The sequence below is a fragment of the Gallinula chloropus genome (genome assembly GCF_964237585.1).
Source record: "Gallinula chloropus genome assembly, chromosome: 32".
Lineage (NCBI taxonomy): Eukaryota > Metazoa > Chordata > Aves > Gruiformes > Rallidae > Gallinula > Gallinula chloropus.
The window spans coordinates 2,281,756-2,308,653 of record NC_140117.1 but is presented as its reverse complement, the minus strand read 5'-3'; the positions used below and the strand labels follow the sequence as shown (position 1 = coordinate 2,308,653).

The 26,898-nt window shown below is 56.1% G+C and overlaps 2 protein-coding genes across 2 annotated transcripts in view; one reads left to right on the top strand and one right to left on the bottom strand.

The window, feature by feature from the left end:
- Positions 1-24,578, top strand: part of LOC311202952 (class I histocompatibility antigen, F10 alpha chain-like) — a gene marked incomplete at both ends in the record, with an annotated part of 133,247 nt that extends 108,669 nt beyond the window's left edge. The window contains 6 exon segments of the mRNA XM_084277594.1: positions 9,532-9,795; positions 11,979-12,254; positions 12,331-12,603; positions 24,218-24,249; positions 24,251-24,340; positions 24,540-24,578. Of these exon segments, the coding sequence (XP_084133720.1) occupies positions 9,532-9,795; positions 11,979-12,254; positions 12,331-12,603; positions 24,218-24,249; positions 24,251-24,340; positions 24,540-24,578 (974 nt within the window).
- On the bottom strand, positions 204-3,023 carry LOC311202880 (class I histocompatibility antigen, F10 alpha chain-like; the record flags this gene model as incomplete). Its single annotated transcript, XM_084277528.1, has 8 exons — positions 204-208; positions 375-404; positions 703-729; positions 867-968; positions 1,051-1,323; positions 1,400-1,675; positions 2,345-2,608; positions 2,960-3,023. The coding sequence occupies 8 exons, from the start codon at positions 3,021-3,023 to the stop codon at positions 204-206; spliced, it is 1,041 nt and encodes a 346-aa protein (XP_084133654.1).
- Positions 24,579-26,898: the final 2,320 nt, after the last annotated feature.

The following is a 26,898-nucleotide window of genomic DNA, read 5'->3' as shown; positions in this document are numbered from 1 at the left end:
CCCAAGTCTGGGAAAGAAGCACAGGAAGAAAGTAAGGCAAACAAGGCATTTACCCAGCCAGAAGAGCCACCAGTGCAGCAGTGTGGGCAGGCGCAGCGTGATCAGTTCTGTGCAGGCAGCTCCAGCTGCCTCCAGCACCTCTACTGAGGTGAGAGTGCAGGGGGCACATCCAGTCACCCCCGCCCAGGTCCTTCCTGGAGCAGTTAGACTGCAAGGACATGAGGAAGAGACAGTGTCACCCACTGGCCCCAACCCTCTGCTCTGGGTGTCTCTGCCTCCCCCTCCCCAGCCGAAAGTCACTCAGGCCATGGGTTCCACAGGGGAGCAGGGAGAGCTGGGGCTGCCCCACCCACCTCCCCAGTCCCACCACGTACTTGCCGAGTTGGAAGGCACCCCATCTCTGCCTGTGAGGGAGAAACAGCCATGAGCCGCTGGCACTGTGCTCACTGCAGGCTCAGTGCATGTGCCAGGAGCCAGCCCAGGAGCCGTGGTCATGCTGCAGCCACCAGCAAAGGAGGATGGCACCATGAGCACTGGAGGGGAGACACCCCCTCTTCAATACGTCCCCACCATGGGGCTGTAAAGCGGGGTGGCACAGGAAGGAAGGGGATGGGGTAACACCAGCAGCAGCCATACACCAGAGCCATGAGACCACGCTGGCACTGGGCAGGGGCTGGAGCCAGACCTGACCCCTGTACTCACTTGGTGCCCTGCCGTAGCCATTTGTCCCTGCAGAGAGAAAGAGGCATCAGCATCCACTGTGATTCACCATCAGGCTTGGGGACTCCCCAGAGTGTTGCAGCTCATGTGCACAGACTCTGCCAGTGTCCCAGGATCTGCCTTCATCCCACACCCTGGGGCTTTACCTGATCTGCGCTTCCAGACAAATCCAATGATGCCGATGACAGCCAGCATGACAAGGGGAACAAACACCCCCAGCAATATGGCTGATGAGTTGGACTCTGGCTCTGGGGATGAGTAGAGCAGTGAGGAGGGGAAAGGGAACAACCCCAGCCCACCACTCCACATGCCCAAGGCCACCAGACTCACCCCACACAAAGACCCCTGGCTCAGCCAGGCTGGCGTGCTCCACACGGCACCGGTACTTGTCCTGCTCCCCAGGAGGGGCCTCGATGGACACCCAGGTGTAGTAGGTGCCGTCGCTGTTGGGCACGATGCTGCCCCGCTGGGTCTCCTGGTCCCTGACCTCACCGTCCTTCAGCCAGCTGATGGTGATGGGCCGTGGGTAGAAGCCGTAAGCGCGGCAGTGCAAGGTCAGGATCCCCTGGGTCTCCTTCTTCAACACTCGGACCGTGGGGGTCTCTGGGGAGGGGGTGGCAGTGAGGGCTGGCACACACATCCGTGCTGGCCCCTCCCCAGGGTCCCCATCTCCCCTCACCTTTCCTCTCCAGTACGGCCTGCCCATAGCTCACGTATTTCCTTAGCCACTCAGGGCAGATGTTCTCCAGGTAGTACTTCCTGTGCTTAGCTTCAGTCCCATCCATCTCCCACTTCCTCTTGGTGATTTGTGCTGCTGGATCTGCCGCAGTGAACGTCATCGTGTCCATGTCGAAGGCAATGAAGTCCCTCCCATTATAGGCATACTGCTCATAACCTCTAGTGCTACCATCTTCCAGGAGGTCACAGCCATACATGTGCTGCAGTGTGTGAGCCCCTGAAACACAACCAGGGAGAAGGGGCTGAGGAGCTGCTGCAGCCCTGGGCCTTCAGTGGGGCAAGGCCCCCTGGCAGCACCCCCCTAACTCTAGCCCTCTGTGAGGCCTGAGGGAATCAGTCACCAACACAAGAGCTGCCCCTCCCCTGCCCAGGGCCCACAGCACTCGGGGCATGACATAAAGCTGTGACACAGACTCACTGTGCCCATGGCATGGGTGGGCTGGCACTCAGCACCATGGCACCCTGCAACAGCAAGGGGATGGGACAGGGTCCTGAATGCTGGGGTGGACAGGAGACAGCATGAGTTAGGGGAGCCCCTCTCGCTCTGGGGTGAGAGGTACAAAATACCATAGGAATGGTGAGGGGCTGGGACATGGGGTGGGAGCCCCTCTGGGTCTGGGGATCTCCACTGCCACAAGGATGGTGAGGGCTGCAATGGGATAGCCAGCCCTCGGTTGGGTATCCACTGGGCAGGGGGGGGACGTGCTGGGTAAGGGGGCCTCCCCAGCTCTGGGACAAGGCATCCCCTCATGATGGGAACCTGCTGACAGTTGCACTGGGCAGGGCAGTGTCGGGACAGGCTGGGGCAGCAGTGTGGGGCAGGGAAGGGTCTTCTGGAGGGTGGGAGCTCTCCTGTCCCATGGAGCCCAGCCCAGCCCACACTCACTCCCACTCTGGTTGTAGCGCTCCCGCAGTGTGGCCAAGTTCACACGGTTCATCTTCTGATTGTTCTGTCCTATCTGGGTATTCCTGTCCCAGTACTGCTGGTCCACATTGGCCGCCATCCAGTCTGCCTTGGGTACCATCCTCCTTGTCTCGCTGTCGTAGTGCACAATGAGGTTCCCGTCCACGTACCCCACGGACACAAACTCGGGCAGCCCTGGGCTGGGATCTGACACCCCGATGCGGAAGTAGTGCAGGGAGTGGAGCTCTGTGGGGACACAGGGCACGGTGACAATTGGGGGGTGCAGGGACCCACGGTGCAGGAGGGATGTGACTGGTGGGGGATGTTGGGGCACCCAGGTGTGTCCAGGAGGAGGTCCTGCTTCCTGGGAAGGGAAGACCAGGAGGCAGCATTCCGAGGGAACACCCGGTGTCCCATGGGAGGGACGAGGGCTCCCCTTGCCTGAGGAGAATTTCTGGAGTCCAGGCACCAGTAGCCCAGGGTGGAGGAGGGTCAAGGGTTCCACTGCCTGGGGAGCGGAACACCCGTATCATAAAAGGGAGTCTGGGGGGGTCCCGGCACCCAGGGAAAGGGCTTCGTGTCCCCTCCAACACTCACCGCATGCCGCTCCGACAAGGACCCCCAGCAGCAGCCCCAGACCCAGTGCCTGGCGCGGCCCCATCGCTCCGGGCCGCGACCACATGAACCGAACGAGCCCCGCACGGGACAGACCTCACTGCCAGCCCTGCCCCGAGCCCTGCGATTGGCTCCGCCACCTCCTGTCCGCCAATGGCAGCCTGAGACGCCTCTGACATCACCGTGAGCCAGGCAGTTCCTGTCTCTGCAGGTTGGCAGAAGTGAAAGCTCTGAAAGCAGCGCGGGAGAGGGGTGGGCACAGCCTCTCCACCCCCCCACACTGTACTCTCGGACCGGGACTCCCCACGGGGCCGCCCAACCATCAGTCCCCCACCCTCTCCTCAGGGCCCTAGACGCCCCCACAGCCCCACTTCGCCTGTATCACTCCTGGGCCCTCCAGTTCTTCCCCCCTCCCCACCCCGGCCCCACTCTCGGCCCCTTCCGCTGGGGCACCCAGAGACACCCAGACCTGCCTGTCCTGGGGGGACCCAGGCGTCTGGCGCCCCGTGGCTGACCCCACCCGGCTCTGACACCCTGGGGGTTTGGTGGTGAAACAGATGGGACAAGGGTAAAAACCTCCTGAGGAGCGTGTGCACCCCCGGGGCTCGGGGGAGCTGTCCCTTGTCCCTGCTGTCCCTTGTGCTGTCCTTGAGACCAACCGGTGTTTGCTCTGTTGGGCCCGGGGGAAGCTTCAGGCAACTTCTTGCAGAAGCCGCCCCTGCAGCCCCCACCCCAAACTGCTGCACAGACCCACAGCTCAGGCCTCACCCCCAGGTCCTGGAAATTAGGACCCAAGCCTTTAGGCCCCAACTCCAGGCTCATGCCCTCAGGCCCCTTCCTCAGTCCCCAAGGACCAGACATGTTAATTAGCTTATCAGTCCTTTGCGCTTGTGCAGATCCTTCCAAGAATTGTGAGCGAGGGTCTCTGGTGGTCCTTGGAAGAAGGCCATGAGTCGTCCTCATGATGTACTTTCAACTTTCACCTGGAATGTGAGGGTCTTGCAAGCTTGCGGTGTTCTTATCAGTCTGAGCTAATTTATGTCTTTGTTTGTCAGTTTTTCTGTAGCAAGGGGATAAACGATGTATCGGTGGTGGATGCCATCCCACCCTCGAATCCTTGTTCCCAGAGATAGTGTGAGACTCTCACAAGTAAGTCCTTTGTTATGAAAAAGAAAGAAAAAGAAACAGACTTCCTTGTCCCTCACAAACCGTTAGTTCCCAGAGCTGCCCTCCATAACTATACTGCATAACTACACTACCTACATATCGTGATCCTGTACCCTCACATCAATTGCGATTAAAAACAGCTTAGTTACAAAGGTTAACATAGTTTAACTGCCTACTGCTTTGATTAACAAATTGATTATACAAGGTTTATTACAATCCCCCCTTTTTGTTTTTGCTATTTTGTTCATCAACTCAGGCAGCCCGGTGCCTGGATACTCCCCCCTGCTGGTCTATGGGCTGAGCCTGCCCCAGGGTCAGACTGTTCACCCCAGAGGGACTGGGGGTGGCCGGGCAAAGCAGCTCCCACCAGGACGCAGCTCAGAAGGGCTCCCGACTTCCACTGACGCGGAACAACTGAGCCACAGCGGGAAGCGGGGAGTCACAAGCAGCAGCTCCCAGTGATGAAAAGGAGGGGGGACCACGGGGAGAGCTGAAGGCTCGTGGAACCCTGTCATGGTTTCAGTTAGGATAGAGTTAACTTCATTTGTAGCAGCAGATGGAATGCTGAGTTTGAGAGTTAAAATGAAAGCAGTGCTGATAACACCCTGATGTTTTTAGTTGCTGTCAGACAGTCAAGAACTTTCTCAGCTCTTCATATTTCTCTATTCATGAGAAAGGAGGGGCGAAGCCAGGACAGGTGACCCAAACTGACCAAAGAGAGTATTCCATGCCAATTACGTCCTGCCCAGGATATCGGGGGGCTGATGGGAGGAAGAGCAGGGACAGTTCCGGGATGCGCGGTTTTCGGGGGACGGTCGGGTTCCGGGACGGCTCTGGGTGGCACGGCCTGAGTTGTGGGTTTGGTGAGAAACTGCATTGTGTATCAACAGCTTCAGATATTTTTGCTCTAAAGTCCTGTTAGCATTGTTATATTTTATCTTTCTGTTATCTTAGTAAACTATCCTTATCCCAACCCACGGGCCTTGTAGTTTCTTGGTTTTGGGGTTATTTGCCCCTTCCTTTACCCTTCCCTTGCCTCTCACCCCCCCCCCCCACCCCCCCACCCCCCCCCCCCGCCTCTTCCCCCCTTCCCCTGCTCTTTTCCTTTAAGGAGCAGGCAGTTGCGTGGATCTCGGCTCTCAGCTGGGGTAAAACCACGACAAAACCAAACCTAGAGAAACACACACCACAGCCTTCCTTACGCACATCCCCACCATTGCTCACATCTGCAACGTACACCAAACCCACATCAGCAACACTGACCTCCCCAAAACCTTCTGCAGAGACTGACAGACCTCATCTCCCATCGGTGAGTGCTTATGTGCTCTTTGAGTCATCAAGCACAAATCTTAGGAGCTCTGAGTCAATTGTGTAGTACTGACATCCTGAGCAACACCCTGAACCAGTGGGTCGTTAACGTCTGCTAGAACCAGAGAGGTTTCAGGTGGGGGTTTTGTTGTTTTTTTTTCTTTTTCCTGTCTCACTGTCCTGCCCTGTTGTGTGAGGTTCTGTGACAGTTGCTCTCCCGTTTTCAGCAGGGTTAGAGTTAATGTTAATCTTGCAGTGAGTGTAGGGCTGTGTTAGGGATTTATGGTGATGGAACCACCCTACTGGTTTAGTTGTTGCTAAGCAGTCAAGGACATTTCAGCTTCTCATCCTGCCCTGTCTCTGAGAAAGGGGAGGCAGTCAATAATCTGGGAGCACAGCTTCTCCTGGCACTCCCACTGCTGGTGCTGGGCTGGATGTTCAAAGCCCTCATGGTCCCCATGGCAGTCGAGACCCCCAGAAACAGAACCTACAATCTGGGCACAGGGAGTCTTTATGTGCTCCCCCAAGTGCTGTGGGCCCTGGGCAGGGTGGGGGCAGCTCTCGTGTCAGTGCCAAATTTCCCAGGCCTCACACAGGCTGGAGTGGGGGGTGCTGCCGGGGGGCCTTGCCCCACTGAAGGCCCAGGGCTGCAGCAGCCCCTCAGCCCCATTTCACTGAGAGGGCTCACACACTGCAGAGCACAGTCAGCTGTGACCTCCTGGAGGACAACAGCACCAGGGGGTACTGGCAAATCCCCTACGATGGGAGGGACTTCATTGCCTTCGACACGGACACAATGAATTCCACTGTGGCAGATGCAGCAGCACAAATCACCAAGAGGAACTGGGAGGCAGACAGGGCTGCCATTAAGCACATGAAGGACTACCTGGAGAACACCTGTACCGAGTGGCTGAGGCAATACGTGAGCTATGGGCAGGCTGTGCTGGAGAGGAAAGCTGAGAGGATCCTGACCTTGCACTGCTGTGCTTACAGCTTCTATTCACAGCCCATCACCACCAGCTGGCTGAAGGACAGGAGAAAGTCTCCCCTATGGACCCGTAGGGGCTGCCTGAACACAGCCACTGCCTCCCCATCCTGCCCCTCTGTGCAAAAAACCGGTCCTCGAGGACAGGATGGGACCACACAGCTCCCCAGTGCAGCCCCTGCTCTGCCCCACTGCCCCTCCCCAGGAGTTATTGCAAATCCATTCCTGACTCTACAGGGCAGGAAATACAAATCTCCTGTGGAAAGGGAAGTTGCTCTCCAGGTGCTCAGGAGCTGCCGGATGCACCAGGCTGCTTTAAAACCCCATCCTCTGCTGGCTTTGAGGTTCAGATGTACATCTGTGGGCAGGATTTGAGGCCCCACTGCCAGGCAAGGAGCTGAAATTCTGCATCCTCCTGCCAAAGCCCAGAGGCAGAAAATACAGCTGCAGTACCTGGGTGCAGGTGCTGGAGGTGGCTTTTCCCAGAGCTGCACCTCTCCCAGCAGCCTGTGCTGGGGAACAGCAAGTCAGGGCATCCCCACTGTGAGCTCTGCCAACAGTGGGGTGCAGAACTCCAGGGCACCAGGACGGGTGATTTCCACCACAGCCAGCAAATCCCACCTTCCCCAAACTCCCCCTTGCCCCTCACACAGCCACCGGCCCCACCACCCAGCAGTGCCCACCCTGGGATCCCTTTTGGACCCATGCCACCCCATTGATACACAATGCAGTTTCTCATTGAACCACACAACTCAGGCTGGGCAGCACAGAGCTGTCCCGACAAACTGGACCTTCCCCAAAAAACACGCGTCCTGGAGTCACCCGCTCCTCCTCTCACCAGCCCCCCTTTATACTGAGCATGAGGTGATTGGCATGGAATATCCACTTTGGCCAGTTTAGGTCACCTGTCCTGGCTGCGTCCCCTCCCTTCTCTTTAGTAGGGAAATAAGAACAACTGAAAAAGTCCTTGATTGCTGGACAACAACTAGAAACATCAGGGTGTTATCAGCACTGCTCTCATCCTAACTCCCAAACACAGCATTCCATCCACTACTAGAAAAGAAATTACCTCCATCCTAGCCGAAACCAGGACAGGGTCCCTTCCAACACAGAGCATTCTGTGAGTCCACAACTCGAGGTCTCAGGGCTGGAGGAGCCCTGGGGACGTTTCCACCCCCAAGTGTCAGGAGAGGGCAGTGTGAGCCCAGAAGAGGCGCTGAGCCCCAGCTCCCAGGCAGGACCAGCAGATCATCTCCCAGAAGAGCATCCTCCTGCCCAGGCTGGGATGCTTGGAGCACCAGGGCTCAGGCTTTTCCACAGAGGTCTCAGCCAAGTGTCTGGGACACATTTAATTAAAACCATGTTGTTTTCAAACACCGTGCCCAGAGGAGATGCAGAAGCTCTGTGAGATGCACCTCCTAGAGCTGGAGAAGGGAAACCCAATGAGATTTCAGGTTGACCCAACATCCCATAAGCAGAGGCAGCAGCTTCCCCTTTCCTGGTGTCACCTCCATCAGCTTGGGAACAAAATGCCATTTGTCCCTGGGTTTGAGGCAGGAAGAGCAAACACAAACCATCCCCTTGGGCATCCCAACCCCAATGGGGACCAGACCAGTGAAGAGACAGTAGGAAGAGACAGTGTCACCCAGGGACATCTCCCTGTCCCCAACACTCTGCTCTGGGGGTCTCAGCATCCCCCTTCACCAGCCCGATATGACTCAGGCCATGGGTTCCACAGGGCACAGGGAAGCACACTAGTGCTGAGGGGTGGGCGGTCCCTTGGACACTCAGGCTCCCATTGGCGGGCGGGTGGTGGTGCCAATCAAGCGGCTCGAGGCGGAGCTTGCAGCATGGTTTAGGGCATGCCCAGGGGTTGATCGGCCTTTTTGGTCGTGGTCCCAGAGCAGAGCAATGTGGAGCGATGTGGCCGTGCCGGGTGCTGGGGCTGCTGCTGGGTCTTCTCAGCGGGGTGGTGTGCGGTGAGTGCGGGCGGGGACCCGGGCAATCCTCTGGGTGCCAGAACCCCCTGGACCCCCTTTGCTGACTCCGCTGCTCCATTCCCTGGGCAGTGGGATCCCTCTTGATCCCCCTCCATCCTGAGCCACCAGGACCTCCCCGGGCTCCCCTTCCCCAGGCACAATCCCTTCCCCCTCCCCCGCCCCCAATTACATTAATTAATTGTAATGATATACCTAATTAGTTGTTACAAGCCCAGTTCTGTTCTGTGCACTGAACTATCACAAATAGCAAGATACTTGGTCAATACAGTCGCGTTACTTGAACTACCACAGCTGCCTAAGGAGTTCAGTTGCGTTCAATGAGCACTAACACGACAGGCTCAAATGAAAGAGGATTTTATTCAAGCAACAGTCACAGATTCTTTGGATTGGCAGTGATAAATTCACTGTCTGCAAACATTAGTAAATACTAAAGGTCTTTACTAACATGTTAAAAGATGTCCAGTAACTCTAGAGAGATTTCTAATTTTCCCAGGGGATGCACTCCCAGGGGAGTTCTGTGTTATCGCAGTTTGGCTGTGATATCTCCACTTTGTTCCATCCTCTGCGTAGCTGTCTCAGGGTCAATACGTCAAGCTCCCCTGACATTATTAACCTTAAAGTTTGCTTTGGGATTTATTTTGAAGGAGGGTGTTGAGGAACTTTATGGTTGAGTGGGTGCCTGGCATCTCAGCTGCTTATCACCCTGGAATGTTCTGCAAATGCTGAGCCTTTGGAAATAGGGTTTAACTTTTAAGTTACCATTACCTCCAGACATCATCCCACATCCCCTGCCCAGAATCTTCCTCAGATCTACTTCTCCTTGACCCCATGGATCCCCCTTCCTGGGTACCTCTTGTCCTACACCTCAGGCCCCCTTTCATTGACTCTGGGGACCCCTGGCTGTCCGGTCCCAGGAAGCAGGACCCCCTTCTGGACACACATTGCTCCCTCATCATCCCCCCTACCGGTCATATTCCCCCCCACCCTTTGATCTGTTCTCTGGGACCCCCACCCAACCTCACTGCCCACCCATGGAGCACCTGATCTTGGGCACCATCAGCTCCCAACCTTTACCATCTTCTGTATCTTCACAGAGCTCCACACCCTGCACTACTTTGACATTGCAGTGTCAGAGCCCAGCCCGGGGGTGCCAGAGTTTGTGTCCGTGGGGTACGTGGATGGGAACCTCATTTCACACTACGACAGCAAGAAGGGGAGGGCGGTGCCCCGGGCAGACTGGATGGCGGCCAACCTGGACCAGCAGTACTGGGACAGGGACACCCATATTGGGCAGAACAATCAGCAGTTTTACCATGTGGACCTGGACACACTGCAGAGCCGCTACAACGAGAGCACCAGTGAGTATGGGCTGGGATGGTGCCCTGTGGGATGGGAGAGCTCCCACCCTCCAAGGAGACCCTGCCCTTCCCCACACTACTGCCTTGGCCTGTGCTGACCCTTCCCTGTCCCATTGTCAGAGGGCTCCCAGCCCCCTGTCCTCTAGTGCAAAGGAGGTTGGCTGTCTGTCCCAGCCACACAGTCCTTGGCGTCCCTTGTCCCAGACCCAGAGAGGCTTCTGGGTGCCCCATCCAGTTTTAGGCCACTCACTACGAGAAGGATGTGGAGATGCTGCAGCACCTCCAGACAAGAGCAACGAAGCTGGTGAAGGGTCTGGAGCACAGGTCTTATGAGGAGTGGCTGAGGAAACTGGGCTTTTTTAGTCTTAATTAAAGGAAGCTGAGGGGAGACCTTACTGCTCTCTACAACTACCTGCAAGGAGGGTGTAGGGGGGTGGGGGTCAGTCTCTTCTCTCAGGTAACAAGTGATAGGATGAGAGGAAATGGTTTCAAACTGCACCAGGGGAGGTTAGGTATCAGAAATAATTTATCACCTCCCCTACAAAGAGAGTTTGAGGGAGCTGGGCTTGTTCAGCCTGGAGAAGAGAAGGCTGTGGGGGGACCTCATTGCAGCCTTCCAGTACCTGAAGGGAGCAGAGAAACAGGAGGGGAATGAGCTTGTTAAAGGGTAGACTATGGCAAGACAGGGGGGAATGGATTAAAACTAAAGGAGGGTTTAGATTAGATATTAGGGGGGAGTTTTTTACAGAGAGAGTGGTGAGAGGCTGGAACAGGCTGCCTAGAGAGGGGGTGGATGCCCCATCCCTGGGGGTGTTCAAGGCCAGGTTGGATGGGGCCCTGGGCAACCTTGTGTAGCTTCAGGCCTGGAGGTTGGTGGCCCTGCCTGTGGCAGGGGGGGTTGGAGCTCTATGATCCTTGGGGTCCCTTCCAACCCAGACCATTCTATGATTCTATGATTTACCGAAAGTGTAGTCAAGTATTGGAACAGGGTGGAGTCACCATCCCTGGAGGTATTTAAAAGGCATGTAGATACTGTGCTTGGGGACATGGTCTAGAGGTGGATTAGGCAGAGTTAGACTGTGGTTGGACTCTAAAATCTTGAAGGTCTCTTCCAACCCAAGTGATTCAATGAGAGGCTCCAACCCCATATCCCAGCACCTCACCCTTCCTATGGAGGCCAGCCATGCTGAGAGGGATTTGTGGATCTTGGTTGACAGCAAGTTACCCAGGAGCCAGCAGTGTGCCCAGGCAGCCAGGAGGGCCAAGCTTATCCTGGGGTCCATCAAGCAGATTGTCCTGCTCTGTACTGCTCTGGTGTGGCCTCACTTTGAATACTGGGTGCAGTTTTATGCGGCACAGTACAGGGGGGGACACAAAACTGTTGGAGAGTGTCCAGAGGAGGGCAATGAGAATGGGGAAAGGGCTGGAGGGGAAGTCTTATGAGGAGAGACTGAAGTCCCTTGGTTTGTTCAGCCTGGAGAAGAGGAGGCTGAGGGGAGACCTCATGGTTCTTTGTGGCTTCCTGACAAGGGGGAGTGAAGGGTCAGGCACTGATCTCTCCTCTTTGGCTATGATAGAACCCAAGGGATTTACATGACCCCCCTCGTGACAGGGGTGGTTTAGGTTGGCTGTTAGGAAGAGGTTCTGTACTGAGAGGATGGTTGGGAACTGGAACAGGCTCCCCAGGGAGGTGGTCACAGCACTGAGCTTGCCTGAGATCAAGAAGCGTCTGGACGATGTACTCAGTCCCATGCTCTGACTTGGCTGGGCCTATGTAGAGCCAGGACTTGAAATCTGTGATACTTAAGAGTCCCTTCCAACTCAAGAGATTCTATGATTTGTACCTCCCAACATAGAGGCAGAAGGGTTCCCCAACCCATCCAACCTCCTAACCCCACTCCCACAACATTCAGGACCCTGTTCCATCCCCTTGCTGTTGCAGGTTGCAATAGGGCTGGGTGCCAGCCCAGCCATGCCCTGGGTGCAGGGGGCCTGCATCACAGCTTTACGTGATGCCCCGAGTGCTGTGGGCCCTGGGCAGTGGAGAGGCAACACTCTTGCTGCTGTCCAATCCCCCTGTGCCTCACAGGGCTGGAGTGGGGGGTGCTGCTGGAGAACCTTGCCCCACTGAAGGCCCAGGGCTGCAGCAGCCCCTCAGCCCCATCTCCCTGGTCGTGTTTCAGGGGCTCACACACTGCAGCACATGTACGGATGTGACCTCCTGGAGGACAATAGCACCAGGGGGTATGAGCAGTATGCCTACGATGGGAGGGACTTCATTGCCTTCGACATGGACACGATGACGTTCACTGCGGCAGATGCAGCAGCACAAATCACCAAGAGGAAGTGGGAAGCAGACAGGACTGTCGCTGAGGACATGAAGGACTACCTGGAGAACACCTGTACCGAGTGGCTGAGGAAATACGTGAGCTATGGGCAGGCCGTGCTGGAGAGGAAAGGTGAGGGGAGATGGGGACACTGGGGAGGGGCCAGCGTGCATGTGTGTGCCAGCCCTCACTGCCACCCCCTCCCCAGAGCCCCCCACGGTCCGAGTGTTGAAGAAGGAGACCCATGGGAACCTGACCTTGCACTGCCGCGCTTACGGCTTCTACCCACGGCCCATCACCATCAGCTGGCTGAAGGACGGTGAGGTCAGGGACCAGGAGACCCAGCGGGGCAGCATCGTGCCCAACAGCGACGGCACCTACTACACCTGGGTGTCCATCGAGGCCCCTCCTGGGGAGCAGGACAAGTACCGGTGCCGTGTGGAGCACGCCAGCCTGGCTGAGCCAGGGGTCTTTGTGTGGGGTGAGTCTGGTGGCCTTGGGCATGTGGAGGGGTGGGCTGGGGGGGTTCCCCTTCCCCTCCTCACCACCCTGCTCATCCTCAGAACCAGAGTCCAACTCATCAGCCAGCGTGCTGTGGGCGGTTGTTGCCCTTGTCATCCTGGCTGTCATCGGCATCATTGGATTCATCATCTGGAAGCGCAGATCAGGTGAAGCCCCAGGGTGTGGGAGGAAGGCAGAGCCAGGGGGCTGGCAGGGGCTGTGGGCACAGTCCACAGTGCTCTGGGAATCCCCCGAGCCTGACAGTGAAGCACTGTAGATTCTGATGCCTCTTCCTCTCTTCTCTTATGTGCACTGTTCCCACAGCGAGCACGAGGTGGCAGCTCGCAGCTGTTTCTCCCCCATAGGCACGGATGGAAGCTCTGGCAGCTTGGCCAAAGGTATGACATGGGACTGGGGGGTGGATGGGGCAGGCCCAGCTCTCTGTGCTCCCCCTTGAGACCCATGGTTGGAGCAACACTGGGCTGCTGAGGGGGACAGACTGAGATCACCATAGCAGAGGGTTGAGGACAGGGACTTTGACTTGGGTGACACTGTCTCTTCCTCCCATCCATACAGTGATCACAGTCTTACTGCTCCATGAGTGACCGGGGGGCCTGGTTGTGGCCCCTGCGCTGTCACCGACTGGAGAGGCTGGGAGCTGCCTGCAGAGAGCTGATCATGCTGCACCAGCACACGGTGCTACACTGGTGGCTCTTCTGGCTGGGGTAAATGCCTTGTTTGCCTTACTTCCTTCCTGTGCTTGTTTCCCAGTGTTGGATCATGGGGTAGAGCAGGTTTTCTTCCCAGCACCCCAGCATGGTGCCGTGTTTAGGACTGTGTTGGGTTTGGCTGAGGTAGAGTTCATTTCCCCCCAGCAGTCCTGGCCGTGCTGTGCATCAGGAGTGAGCAGGGTGTTGGTACCAGCCCAGGGATTTGGCTGCTGAGGAGTGGGGTTGCCCCAGCATCCAGGCTGTCTCTCCAACATACCCCCTGCCAGGAGGCTGTGGGTGGGCAAGACCTTGGGTGGGGACACAGCCAGGACAGCTGACCCCAACTGACCAAAGGGATATTCCAAACCCTGTGGCATCTGCTCAGTTATGAAAGCTGAGAGAAAGGATGATGAGCAGAGGATGTTTGTTATTTACAGCGCTGGCTTTCTGGAGCAACCGCTGCACATACTGGACCCCCTTTTCCTGGGACATGGCCAGACATCACCTGCTGATGGTAAATAAATGCTGATGGGGAAAAGGTGAATAAAACTTTTGGTTTTCCTTTACTTCTGCCCAGGGTTTTTGCTGTATTCAGCTGCCTTGGTTTGGAGTTTGTTCCTGTTACACCTTTTTTCCTCCCCTCCCTGCCCTGCTGAGGAGGGGAGTGATGGAGAAGCTCTGTGGGCACCTTCTGTGCAGCCACAGCCAACCCCTTACAAGGATTTTTGATAGAAACTGGACTGGTATGACAGTGATGGATCTCAACAGTGGTGGCACAGTGTGATGTCATAAGTGGAAACAACCACAGACATGCCCCAATCTACTGACAAATATCCCAGGCTGTAGCACATCATGCCTGATGTTAAAAAGGAAAAAGAGAGGGGTTGGGGGTTTGGCCACCACCCCAGGGGCCAGGATGCGCCCTGTGGGGCAGAAGATGGGGCATCACCTTCCTTGTAGAGATCCCATTCTGGGGCTGGACCCAGCCACTGCCAAGCTACATTCCATGGCAACAGGCACTGGTGAGGCCTCTGCCCCAGTGTGGAGGTGCAGGAAGAGGGGGGGCAGTGGCAGGGTCTGGGCAGTGCCCTGGGTGTCAGAGAGGAGTTGGCTCCTCTTGACCCCACTGATGGAGCTCATGAGGTGTGGCACAGGCACAACACAGTGTGGGAACAGCCCAGTGCCACAGTCTGGGTGTGGGAGTCACCCAACACACCCAGGCACAGCTTGGCCCCAGACACTGACCACCCCAGATGCCCCTTGAACATGAGAAATGGGAGGAGAACCACCTCCCATGGATGTGAGTGGCAACCAAACCCCCAATTACCTGTAGTGTGGGGCAGCAGAAACTTCCTCCAGGCTACAAGGAGAGAGGAGAGCTGGTCACATCCCAAAGACGGTCCCAGCAGCTCTGGCCAGGGCAGAGGGTCCATCCCTATGCTGGTCTGCTCGAGCTGCCCACCATCCCAGACATATGGCCTTGGGCTTTCCCAGACCCAGGGGTGGCAGGATGGAGAGGATGGGCAAGGTGGGAAAGGGCCGAGCACAGAGCACCTGGGAATGGGACCCCACAGTGTCCCAGATCTCACAGACACTCACCCAGTGCTGCATCTCATTCCTCTGTGAGGTGGTTTGGCCCTAGCTAGAGGTGAAATGCTCACCAAAGCCACTCGCTTACTCCCCTTTTCAGCCATAAAGGGGAGAAAATATATTGGGAGGCTTAGGATTCAAGATAAGGACAGAGGGATCACTCTGCAAGTAGTGTCATGGGTAAAACAGACTCAACACAGAAGAAAGAAAACTAATTTATGACAACTACACTGCACACCCAGTTACACCAGAGTCAGGTAATGAGAAGCACAGCCAGGTCTTAAAGCACCTTTCCCCTAGCCCTCCCTTCTTAGCAAACTTCATTTCATTCATGATTTTACTCCCTTCTTCCCCAGCAACATGTCACGAGGAGGGGCAGGGAACGTTGAGTGGGGTTCCAGTCAATTCCTCACAAGCTGCTTTCCTTCTCCAGATCTTAAACTACCTCTACTTCCCCCCACCCCTCCTCTCTTAGCAGACTTTAGTCATAATTTCACTCCCTTCTTCCCCCCACAGGGGCCGGCTGCAGCCATTACACTGGAGCTGTGCAGGGACATGTACTGCTCATGGTTGAGGTGGCTGTTCCTGGCCACACAGGACCATTTCCCACTTCTGGTTCCTGTCACCACAATGACATCTTCAGTATCAAACAGGCCCCTCGACTCAGAGGAACGTCTCTGGGAGACCAATGGGAGACATTACCTGTCAGGGTCTTTTCGACAGCACCTCTGGTTGCAGGCACCATCCAGCCAAATGACACAGCCCCCGGGTGGCTCTGCCCTTGTAACCACCCAGAGAGAACTGAGGGCCAGAGCCTGTGGCTGGGGAAGGACCAGAGACACTACTATTGCTGTGGATTGGCTCGGCATTAGTCAGTGGTGAGTTTGTCCTTGAGCTGTCTGGTTGGACCTGGGGGAAGCTTCTAGCAGCTTCTTGCAGAAGACACCCCTGCAGCTCCCCCTTCCACAAAACCTTGCATGCAAACCCACAGCAGTCAGGTAGGGATGGCCTCAGCAAAAAGGTGATGGACACATCTGATAGTGGACCCATCATAGGTCCCAATGGACCAACCACCAAACCCACCCCAACTTGTGCAGGAACAACACGGCATTAATGCCCAACACCCCAGATCTCCCCCCAAACACCCCATAGAACAAGTCCAAGCTGTCAAGCCTCAGTGCCTGAAGGCAGTGTCTGCACTGACCTGTCTTTGTTCAAGAAGCCCCAAGGCTTCCAGAAAATGTGCCAGGTCTCCAGTGGCAAAGAGGGACAGGACAGAGGTCTGTGAGGGACAGACAACCCTAGGGACATGAGGATCATCCCCTGGAAACACTGCATCGGCCACAAACCTGACACCGCCAGATGCTCCAAAGCTTCTCCATAAGGGGCATGGTTTCTTCGTGTGCAGATGTACTGACCATCAGCAGAGGGTCTCATCCCAGAGATTCACAAGTCCAGGTTTCCACCAGAGAGTTCATCTCTGGCCAAATCTGTCATCCCAACATATTCCTCCATCTGCTCCCTGGACACGTCCTCCCCATTTCAGTAGTGGGGCATCGTTTCAGAGACATGGTGATGGATCCACCTGATGTCCCAGCTCCGAGTGTCCACGCCAGGGGACAACTGACATGGCAGTGTGACATCCTGCCCCATGGTGACATGGAGAGGGTGGCCTGGTCCCACCACTCTGAATTCAGCTTGACAACAGAGAGGGATACAGAGACTGAGTGTTGATTGATTTAGGGTGTTGCAGGCCAGGGTGAAGGTTGGCATGAGCAGTGCACGCCCCATGCCACTGGTTTTGCTTTGCCCTCCAATGGTCCAGAGACTCTGGAAAACTGGAGTGGGTGTGGGAGGAATGAAAAGAGAAGCAGTTTTCCCTGAAGTGGGAACCTGGTCCAGAAAAGGACCTCCACCCCAGCCTGCCCCAGTGCTAGTGAGAAACATTTGAGGGGAGCATTGCAGGACAGGACTGAAGGGGAACCCTGGGCAAGGGATGTACAGTGTAAAGAACCCAAAGGAAAGTGAAACCCCTGTGGGGCCAAGCTCTGGGCTCAGCTGCCCATGACCCATGGCAGCTCCCTGCCCCACATCTGTCACCTGGAGTGGGATTCCTACCTGCAGGAACACATGGAGAGTCACACAATACCTCAGGAGGACCCCACGACTTGCCAGGAGTCACATCTGCATTCTTGCTGGAGAGAAGGGAGGGGAAGGGATGCAGAGCTGGGCGATGGGGGTTACACCTGTCCAAGAGGGGATGGAAAAGAAGGGTTGCACCTGCTCCCCAAAGAGGGTCTGAAGTCCCCAAACCCCCTGCACAATTACCCCAATGGTGGAAGAAACCAGTGCTCAATGGCAGGACAGGACTGCACATGGGTCCCTGTGCATCCTCCTACTCTGTCCCACTGTTCCTCACCAGGTTTTATTGCAAACCCGTTACTGGCCCTAAATGAAAGTAATATTTGAAAGCCCCTGTAGAAGGAAAAGTTGCTCAGCACATGGCCACGAGCTGCCGGATGCACCAGGCTGACTAAAACCTGAACAACCGTTAAGCCAGTGTCAGTTGCAGATTTACTGTCCGTAGGTGGAATGTGAGTCACCCTGTGCCTCTCACAGCAGCTTGTGCTGGAGAATAGCACTAGGGGAGTTTCAGCACTTTTAGAAGATATTTCCTTCCCAAAATAGGCTGATGTTCTCATGTATGACCATTATTGCTGAGGCAATGAGCACAGCCCTGACCAGACCCTGGCAAATTGTCCACCTGAGCCAGTTCCACTGAGTCCATCTCTTTCACAGTGGTGGTTTTAGTACATTTGGGGGTTCAGGACAATGAAGGAAAAATACAGCAGACCATCAGTTCAAAGAAAAATAAAGGAGAAGAAGGAAGGGAAAAGAAGCCCAGAGGTCATGGGGAGATAGGGAGAAGGGAACACGGTGGCCTTCAGGAGTTTCCTCTTCTGCTGCAGAAGGGCAGAGGCTTTGTGGGGCACTTATTCCTGGCCACAGACACTTTGGGGTGCCCTGTTATTCTGGGGACTCATCTACAGGTCATAATTCCTTTGACTCAAGGTGATGCTGGAGTTCCAGCCTGTGCAGTACTGCAGGACAGGAATAGCCATGATACCCTGTGTCTGGCAGCCCAGGAGTATGTTCAGCCATTGCTGTCACCAAACATCAAGCTGGCTCCAATGTGTGTATCCCACTGCGTCACAGCATCCTTCTTAAATATGTTATCACAGAGGCACTATCACTATCACTGATTGACTTGACATTGGTCAGCAGTGGGTCTGTCCTTGAGCTGGCTGGTACTGGCTCTGTGGGACCTGGAGAAGCTTCTAGGAGTTTCTTGCAGAAGTCAACTCCTAAAGTCCCCATCCCCACCCCTAACACCTTGCCATGGAAACCACAACAGTCAGGTAGGTGTGCCCTCAGCTCAAAGGCGATGAACACATCTGATAGCAGAACCACCATAGGTCCCAACAGGGCTGCAGGACTGGCCACCAAACCCACCCCAACTTGTGCAGAAACACAGAGCATTGGTGTCCAACAGCCCCAGATCTCTTCCCAGACGTCCTGGCACAAAAAGACTGATCTGCTGACATTCAGTATCTCAAGGCAGCACTTGCAACAACCCATCTTTGCTCAAGAAGCCCTAACGCTTCCAGAAAACATGTAGGGTGTCCTGTGGCACAAAGGGAGAGGACAGAGGTCATCTACCTGGACTTGTGCAAGGCCCTTGACACAGTGCCCAACCACATCCTTACCTCTAAATTGGAGAGATGTTGATTTAATGGGTGGACCATCCAGTGGATAAGAAACTGACAGAACATAGACAAAGAGTGGTGGTCAATGGGTCCATGTCCAGGTGGAGGCCGGTGACCAGCGGTGTCCCCCAGGGGTCTGTCTTGGGACCGGTGCTCTTTAACATCTTTATCAATGACATCAATGATGGAATTGAGTGCACCCTCAGCAAGTTTGTGGATGACACCAAGCTGAGTGGTGTGGTTGACACTCTAGAAGGAAAGGAAGCCATCCAGAGGGATCTTGACAGGCTGGAAAGATGGGCCTGGGGGAACCTAATGAGGTTCAACACTGCCAAGTGTCAGGTGCTGCACATGGGCCGGAAGAATCCTAGACATAGATACAGCCTGGGAGAAGAGCTTCTTGAGAGTAGCCCTGCTGAGAAGGACTTGGGGATTCTGGTGCATGAGAAACTTGACATGAGCCAGCAGTGTGCTCTTGCAGCTTGGAAGGCCAATGGTATCCTGGGCTCCATCAGGAGAGGAGTGGCCAGCAGGGACAGGGAAGGGATTGTCCCTCTCTACTCTGCCCTCGTAAGGCCCCATCTGGAGTCCTGTGTCTAGAGCTGGGGCCCCCAATACAAGAAAGATGTGGAACTGTTGGAGAGGGTTCAGAGGAGCCACAAGGATGATTAGAGGGTTGGATCAGCTCCCCTACGAAGAGAGGCTGAGGGAGCTGGGCTTGTTCAGCCTGGAGAAGAGAAGGCTACAGGGGGACCTCATTGCAGCCTTCCAGTACCTGAAGGGAGCTTATAAGCAGGAGGGGATTCAACTGTTTAAAAGGATAGACAATGGCAGGACAAGGGGGAATGGATTAAAACTAAAGGAAGGAAGGTTTAGATTAGATATTAGGGGGAAGTTTTTCACAGAGAGAGTGGTGAGGGGCTGGAAGGGGCTGCCCAGAGAGGTAGTGGATGCCCCGTCCCTGGAAGTGTTCAAGGCCAGGTTGGATGGGGCCCTGGGCAACCTTCTGTAGACCCAGGCCTGGAGGTTGGTGGCCCCTGCCTGTGGCAGGGGGGTTGGAACTCTCTGTTCCTTGGGGTCCTTTCCAACCCAGGCCATTCTATGATTCTATGAAAGGGACAAAAGAATTGCATGGCTTTAAAAAGGACATTCTATGATTCTATGATTGTATGAATTAAGCCATCAGGGTGGTACCAACACCCGAAATCCCAAACACAGCACTACACACACTGCAAGACTGGCATTAACTGTAATTGTAAGGAATTAGCAACTGTCACAGAACCTCACACAACCGGGCAGGACAGTTAGACAGGAAAAAAAAACCACAAACCCAAGAAAAACCACAAAGAGAATGGTTCTTGAACATAGAAGGTGGTTTTAAACTGGGTTTTACACAAACTGAAACTGAGCCTCAGAGCACAGATCTGCTGCGCGGGAAATGAAAGGTCCCTCTTGAAACATTCCATTTCTACCAGCAGCTCCTGCCTCTTCCTCTAGGTGACTGCACTTTGCTGAGTCTTGACGCTCATTTTGTTTGTCCCTCCAGCCCTTGTCCTTCCCCTGTGCCCACCTTGAGGACGGGCTCTTGCTGCTCTGGTGTGTGTTGCTGCTGTGAGTTTGGTGTACGTTGAGGATGTGGACAATGGTGGGGATGTGTGTGTGGAAGGTTGTGGGGTCTGTTTCTCTAGGTTTAGGTTCCATGAGCCCTCAGTGCTCCCCGTGTCCCCCCCTCCTTTTCCCCACTGCCCATTGCGAACTGGTGCTTGTGACTCCCCGCTTCCCGCTGTGGCTCAGTCAGTGGGAGTTGGGAGCCCTTCTGGGCAGCGTCCTGGCAGAAGCTGCTTTGCCCGGCTGCCCCCACTCCCTCTGGGGTGAACAGTCTCACCCTGGGACAGGCTCAGCCTGTGCACCAGCAGCGGGAAGTATCCAGGCACCGGGCTGTGCCCGTGTCCTCCTCGTATCACACCGCACTGACCCGCTCGGAGTTCCCAGCTTTCCCCATGTCCTGTGGCTGGGGCCCTGCCGAGCGCTGCCGGAGCTGTGCCCGCTGAGCTAGCTCTGGGATGGATGGGCAGCAGCCCTGCCCTCCTGTCCCCATGGGCTCTGGGTGCTCAGCCCTGGGTACTGGCGAGGTGAAACCCAGCCTTGGTACCCCCTGCTCAGGTGGGCACAGGGCATTCTGCACTGGCTTGGACCCGGACCCTTGATGTGTGTGGGCACAGAGAGCTTCCTCTGTTAAGAACAGTGTGAAGTCCAGTGGAGAGTGGAGGCTGACAGCAGGCTGTCATGGGCTGGATGGAGTCACCCTGCCCACGAGCGCTGCTGTGCTGGACATGCTGGAGCTCCAGCAGGAACTGGAGTCAGAGGCAGCGCAATGGGACGCCCCAGTTGATATCACTACTGCCTTTTTCTGGATGCCTTTGGCAGCAGAGAGTAGGGCACAGTTTGCAGTCCCTGGAAGGGTGCCCAATCCACCTGGAATCGACTGTCCCAGGGGTGGAAACACATCCCCACCATCTGCCCTGGGCTGATCCTGACTGCGCTGGAAGGGGTGAACCCACAGAGCACCTGCAGGATGCTGATGATATCATCATATGGGGCAGGAGAGCAGAGGAATTCTCTGAGACAGGGCAGAAGATAGTGCAGGTCCTTCTGGAAGGTGGTTTTAGTGGTTTGAACTGGTAAGCTGATGGACTTGTGCAGGAGATGCAGTATGAGCAGTGCCAGGCAGGAGCGCTGCCAAGCCCGAGGCACACTGGGCACAGGCGATGGCAGACACAAGTGACCCAGTGCATGAGGGACAGTGGGGACAAGGGACAGCTCCTGCAAGCCCCAGGGGTGCCCACACTCTCTGGGAGGTTTTTATCCTTGTCCCATCTGTTTCACCCACAAACCCACATGGTCAGAGCCGGGTGGGGAGAGCCACGGGGTGCCAGATGCCTGGGTCCCCCTGCCACAAACAGGTCTGGGGAGTCTCAGGGTGTCCCAGGGTAGGGGATGAGAGTGGCACTGGTGTGGGGGGAAGAACTGCGATTCGGGGTGCCTAGGAGTGACCCCAGCCTGGGGGATACAGGTGAAATGGGGCTGTGGGGGGCTATGGGACCCTGAGGGGGTCGGGGGGCTAGGCAGTCCCGTGGGAGGAGTTACTGGTAAGAGTCTCTGGCTGCCATTGGTGGGTGGGTGGTGGCGCAGCCAATTGCGGGTCTCGGGGCGGGGCTGGCAGCCAGGTTTGTCCTGGAGCAGGGCTCCTTTGGCTCAGAACATCTGGGACCCAGAGAGGATGGATGGGGCTGGACCGGGCACTGGGGCTGCTTCTGCTACTGAGGGTCCTCGGCTGGGCGGCGTGTGGTAAGTGCGGGTGGGTCCCGGGAACCCCACTGGACCCAGTTTCTTGATAACGGTTCTCCATTCCCTGCACACTGGATCACCCTGAGGCACAGTGACACCCAGTCACTCTCCCTAGAGAATGGGTGCCCCCTTGGAACACTCCCCTTCCATCCTCTTCCATCCCTTTCCATCCCCTTCCCAGATGCTCCCACAGATCAGTTTCTCCTTGGTGCCAGAGACCCCCTTGGATCCCCTTCCTGGGCACCTCGGGTCCTTCACTGACAGAGCCCCCCTTTCCTCATCACCAGGACCCTCCGGCTTCCCTTCATGGGAAGCAGAACCCCATCCTGGACACAGATTCCTCCGACCAGACACTTCCCCTTGAAGCTGACCCCCGCACCCCAATCTGCTGCACTGGGAACCCCACCCAGGCTCACCACCCACTCCTGCACCCCATCACTATTGGCACCCTCACCCTGCACCCCCCACCTCTCACTGACCCCTGTGTTCCCACAGAGCTCCACTCCCTGCGCTACTTCCACACCGCAGTGTCAGAGCCCAGCCCAGGAGTACCCCAGTTTGTGTCCATGGGGTACGTGGACAGGAACCTCATTTCGCGCTACGACAGCGAGAAGGGGAGGGCGGTGCCCCGGGCAGACTGGATGGCGGCCAACCTGGACCAGCAGCACTGGGACGAGCAGACCCAGATTGAACAGACCAATCAGGAGATTTCCACAGTGAACCTGGACACACTGCAGAGCCGCTACAACCAGAGTGGGGGTGAGTGTGGGCTGGGAAGGGGCTCTGTGGGATGGGAGATCTCCACTCCCTCCTCCCCCATGAAGATATTACCCTTCCTCATGCTGCTGCACTGGGATGTGCCGATCCTTCCCAGCCCAGTGCTGTTGGCAGAGCGCACCAAGCACCCCTGTTCCCCAGCCCCACACTCTATGGGATCCTTTCTGCCAGATCCAGGGAGGCCTCTGGGTGCCCCACCAAGCACATTCTGGCCTTCTCCCCACCATGCCCAGCACCCCATCCCAGGCCTGGCTGCCACATCCCAGCCCTCACCATCCTGTGGCAGTGAATACCCCCAGAACCAGAGGGGTTCCCATCCCATATCCCAGCCCATCACCATTCCTTTGTACACCCCACCCCAGAGCCAGAGGGGCTCCTGCAACCCATGCCATCTCCTATCTGCTCGCTTACCCAGCATTCAGGACTCTGTCCCATCCCCTTGCTCTTCCAGGGTTCTGAGGGGCTGGGTGCCAGCTCATCCATGTCCTGGGTGCCGGGGCTCTGTGTCACAGCTTTACGTGATGCCCCAAGTGCTGTTGGCCCTGGGCAGGGTGGGGGCAGCTCTCGTGTCAGTGCCCAACTCCCTTGGGGATCACACAGAGATGGAGTGGGGGGTGCTGCTAGGGGGGCCTTGCCCCACTGAAGGCCCAGGCCTACAGCAGCCCCTCAGGCCCATCTCTCTGGTCGTGTTTCAGGGGCTCACACACTGCAGAGCAGAGTCAGCTGTGACCTCCTGGAGGACAATAGCACCAGGGGGTGTTGGCAAATCGCCTACAATGGGAGGGACTTCATTGCCTTCGACATGGACACAATGACATTGACTGCAGCAGATGCAGCAGCACAAATCACCAAGAGGAACTGGGAGGCAGACAGGACTCCCATTAAGCACATGAAGGACTACCTGGAGAACATCTGCCCTGAGTGGCTGATGAAATACATGAGCTATGGGCAGGCCATGCTGGAGAGGAATGGTGAGTGGAGATGGGGACCCTGGGGATGGGCCAGCGTGGATGTGTGTGCCAGCCCTCACTGCCACCCCCTCCCCAGAGACCCCCACGGTCCAAGTGTCGAAGAAGGAGACCCATGGGATCCTGACCTTGCACTGCCGCGCTTACGGCTTCTACCCACGGCCCATCACCATCAGCTGGCTGAAGGATGGTGAGGTCAGGGACCAGGAGACCCAGCGAGGCAGCATCGTGCCCAACAGCGATGGCACCTACTACACCTGGGTGTCCATTGAGGCCCCTCCTGGGGAGCAGGACAAGTACCGGTGCCGTGTGGAGCACGCCAGCCTGGGCGAGCCGGGGGTCTTTGTGTGGGGTGAGTCTGGTGGCCTTGGGCATGTGGAGGGGTGGGCTGGGGGTACTGCCCTTCCCCTCCTCACCACCCTGCTCATTCCCAGAGCCAGAGTCCAACTCACTGGCCATCATGCTGTGGGTGGTTGTTCCCCTTGCCATCCTGGCTGTCATCAGCATCACTGGATTCATCATCTGGAAGTGCAGATGTAAAGCATCTGGAAGTAGAGGTAAAGCCCCAGGGTGTGGGAGGAAGGCAGAGCCCAGGGGGCTGGTAGGAACTGTGAGCACAAGACACAGCACTCTGGAGAGCTTCCTAGCCTGATGGTGAAGCACAGTGGATGCTGATGCTTCTTTCTCTCTCCTCTTATGTGCACTGTGCCCACAGAGAGCACGATGTGGCAGCTCGCAGCTGTTTCTCCTCCATAGACACGGATGGGAGCTCTGGCAGCTTGGCCAAAGGTATGACATGGGACTGGGGGGGTGGATGGGGCAGGCCCAGCTCTCTGTGCTCCCCCTTGAGACCCATGGTCAGAGTGACACTGGGCTGGGGGGGGACACGCTGAGACCACTATAGCAGAGTATTGGGGACAGGGACTTTTCCCTGGGTGACACTGTCTCTTCCTCCCATCCGTGCAGTGATCACAGTCTTACTGCTCCATGAGTGACCGGGGGACCTGGATGTGGCCCCTGCGCTGTCACCAACTGGAGAGGCTGGGAGCTGCTTGCAATGAGCTGATCATGCTGCACCAGCACATGGTGCTACACTGGTGGCTCTTCTGGCTGGGGTAAATGCCTTGTTTGCCTTACTTCCTTCCTGTGCTTGTTTCCCAGCCTTGGATCATGGGGTAGAGGTGTTTTTCCCTGGGATAGAGCTGGGTTTCTTCCCAGCAGCCCATCATGGTGCCGTGTTTAGGACTGGGTTGGGTCTGGCTGAGGTGGAGTTCATTTCCCCCAGCAGCCCTGGCCATGCTGTGCATCAGGAGTGAGCAGGGTGTTGGTACCAGCCCAGGGATTTGGCTGCTGGGGAGCGGGGCTGGCCCAGCATCCAGACAGTCCCTCCAACATACCCCTGGCCAGGAGGCTGTGAGTGGGCAAGACCTTGGGAGGGGACACAGCCAGGACAGCTGACCCCAACTTACCAAAGGGATATTCCAAACCCTGTGGCATCTGCTCGGTTATGAAAGCTGAGAGAAAGGAGGATGAGCAGAGGATGTTTGTTATTTACAGGGCTGGCTTTCTGGAGCAACCGCTGCACATACTGGAGCCCCTTTTCCTGGGAAATGGCCAGACATCACCTGCTGATGGGGAATAAATGCTGGTGGGGAAACAGTGAATAAAACTTTTGGTTTTCCTTTACTTCTGCCTGAGGCTTTTGCTTTATTCAGCTCCTTGGTTTGGAGTTTGTTCCTGTTCCATCTTTTTCTCCTCCCCTCCCTGCCCTGCTGAGGAGGGGAGTGATGGAGAAGCTCTGTGGGCACCTTCTATGCAGCCAGAGCCAACCCCTTACAAGGATTTTTGATAGAAACTGGACTGGTATGACAGTGATGGATCTCAACAGTGGTGGCACAGTGTGATGTCATAAATGGACACAATCACACACATGCCCCAATCTAATGAGAAATATTCCAGGCTGTAGCACATCATGCCTGATGTTAAAAAGGAAAAAAAGAGATGTTTTGCCAACTCTTCTTGGGCCATCGCCCTGTGGAGGTGATGAGCTCTGAGCCCTCACAGACAGGCACTGAGAAGAAAGTTTCTTCCTCTGAAACCATCTAGATGTGCACTAAGGAGGCCTCCTGCCTGGAGGCCACACAGTTATTGCAAAGAAGTCTCTTGCCCTGAGGTCTTGCAGATGGGCACTGAGAAGAAGGGCTCCTTCCCTGAGGCAAATGAGGTGACATGGTGGATGTCTACACAGTGGACTCTTGCCCTGAGAGGGAGCAGAGGCAGAAGCAACCTGGTCCCATCCCTGACAGGACTGTGAGATGTGGGCAATGCTTTTATCCATCAGGCAGGTGGAGACATCTGTTCCCTTGTGGCTCCCGTGCTGGCATGGTTGGGTCAGAGGGAGAAACCCAGAAGGCTGGGAAGCCCAGCATTTATCTATTGCTGGGGACTGTGGCATTGATGTAACAGAAGGGGGCAGCCTCGTGCAGCCTCTGGAGATGGCTCCAACTGAGCGTGAAGGCAAAGTATCCTTTCAAGGAAGATCACATAACGCAGCCAAGGAAATGGTCCACCAGTGTGGAAGGTACCTGAGGGCATTTGTGCTGGGCTGCAGTGATCTGGACAGTACTCAGGCCCCCAAAGATCAGGATGACACTCAGCACGCACAGTCTCTGCAGCAGATGTTGGTGTGGTGTACAGTGATGGGTGCCAGCAAACTGGCTGTGGTGGACTGGGCAGACATTGAGGCACCAACTGTCCATAACCATGGACAGGACATGAGAATATGGGTGGTGCCTCTACCTCAGTCGTGGGAGCCCAGGTACAAGAATTGCAGAGAAAAACTGGCTGAAAACAGACCATCAGGAAGATCCCTGCTCCAGTTGCTGCTGAGCAATTCCCCAGGCAGGGTAGATGTGTTGAGGACACCTCTCCTCATCCTGACCTGGTGAACTGTACGTCTGTGTGAGGTCAACTTCACATTCAGTGCTATGGAAAGGCCATGTTGGACCACTGTAGGATCACCCCTGTGACCAGTCCTTGCACTTTAGCCTGGGCAAGAGACATGGGCTCCTCTCCAGGTGACAAGCTGGCTGGTTTGCAATTACAGGAAGCTGTT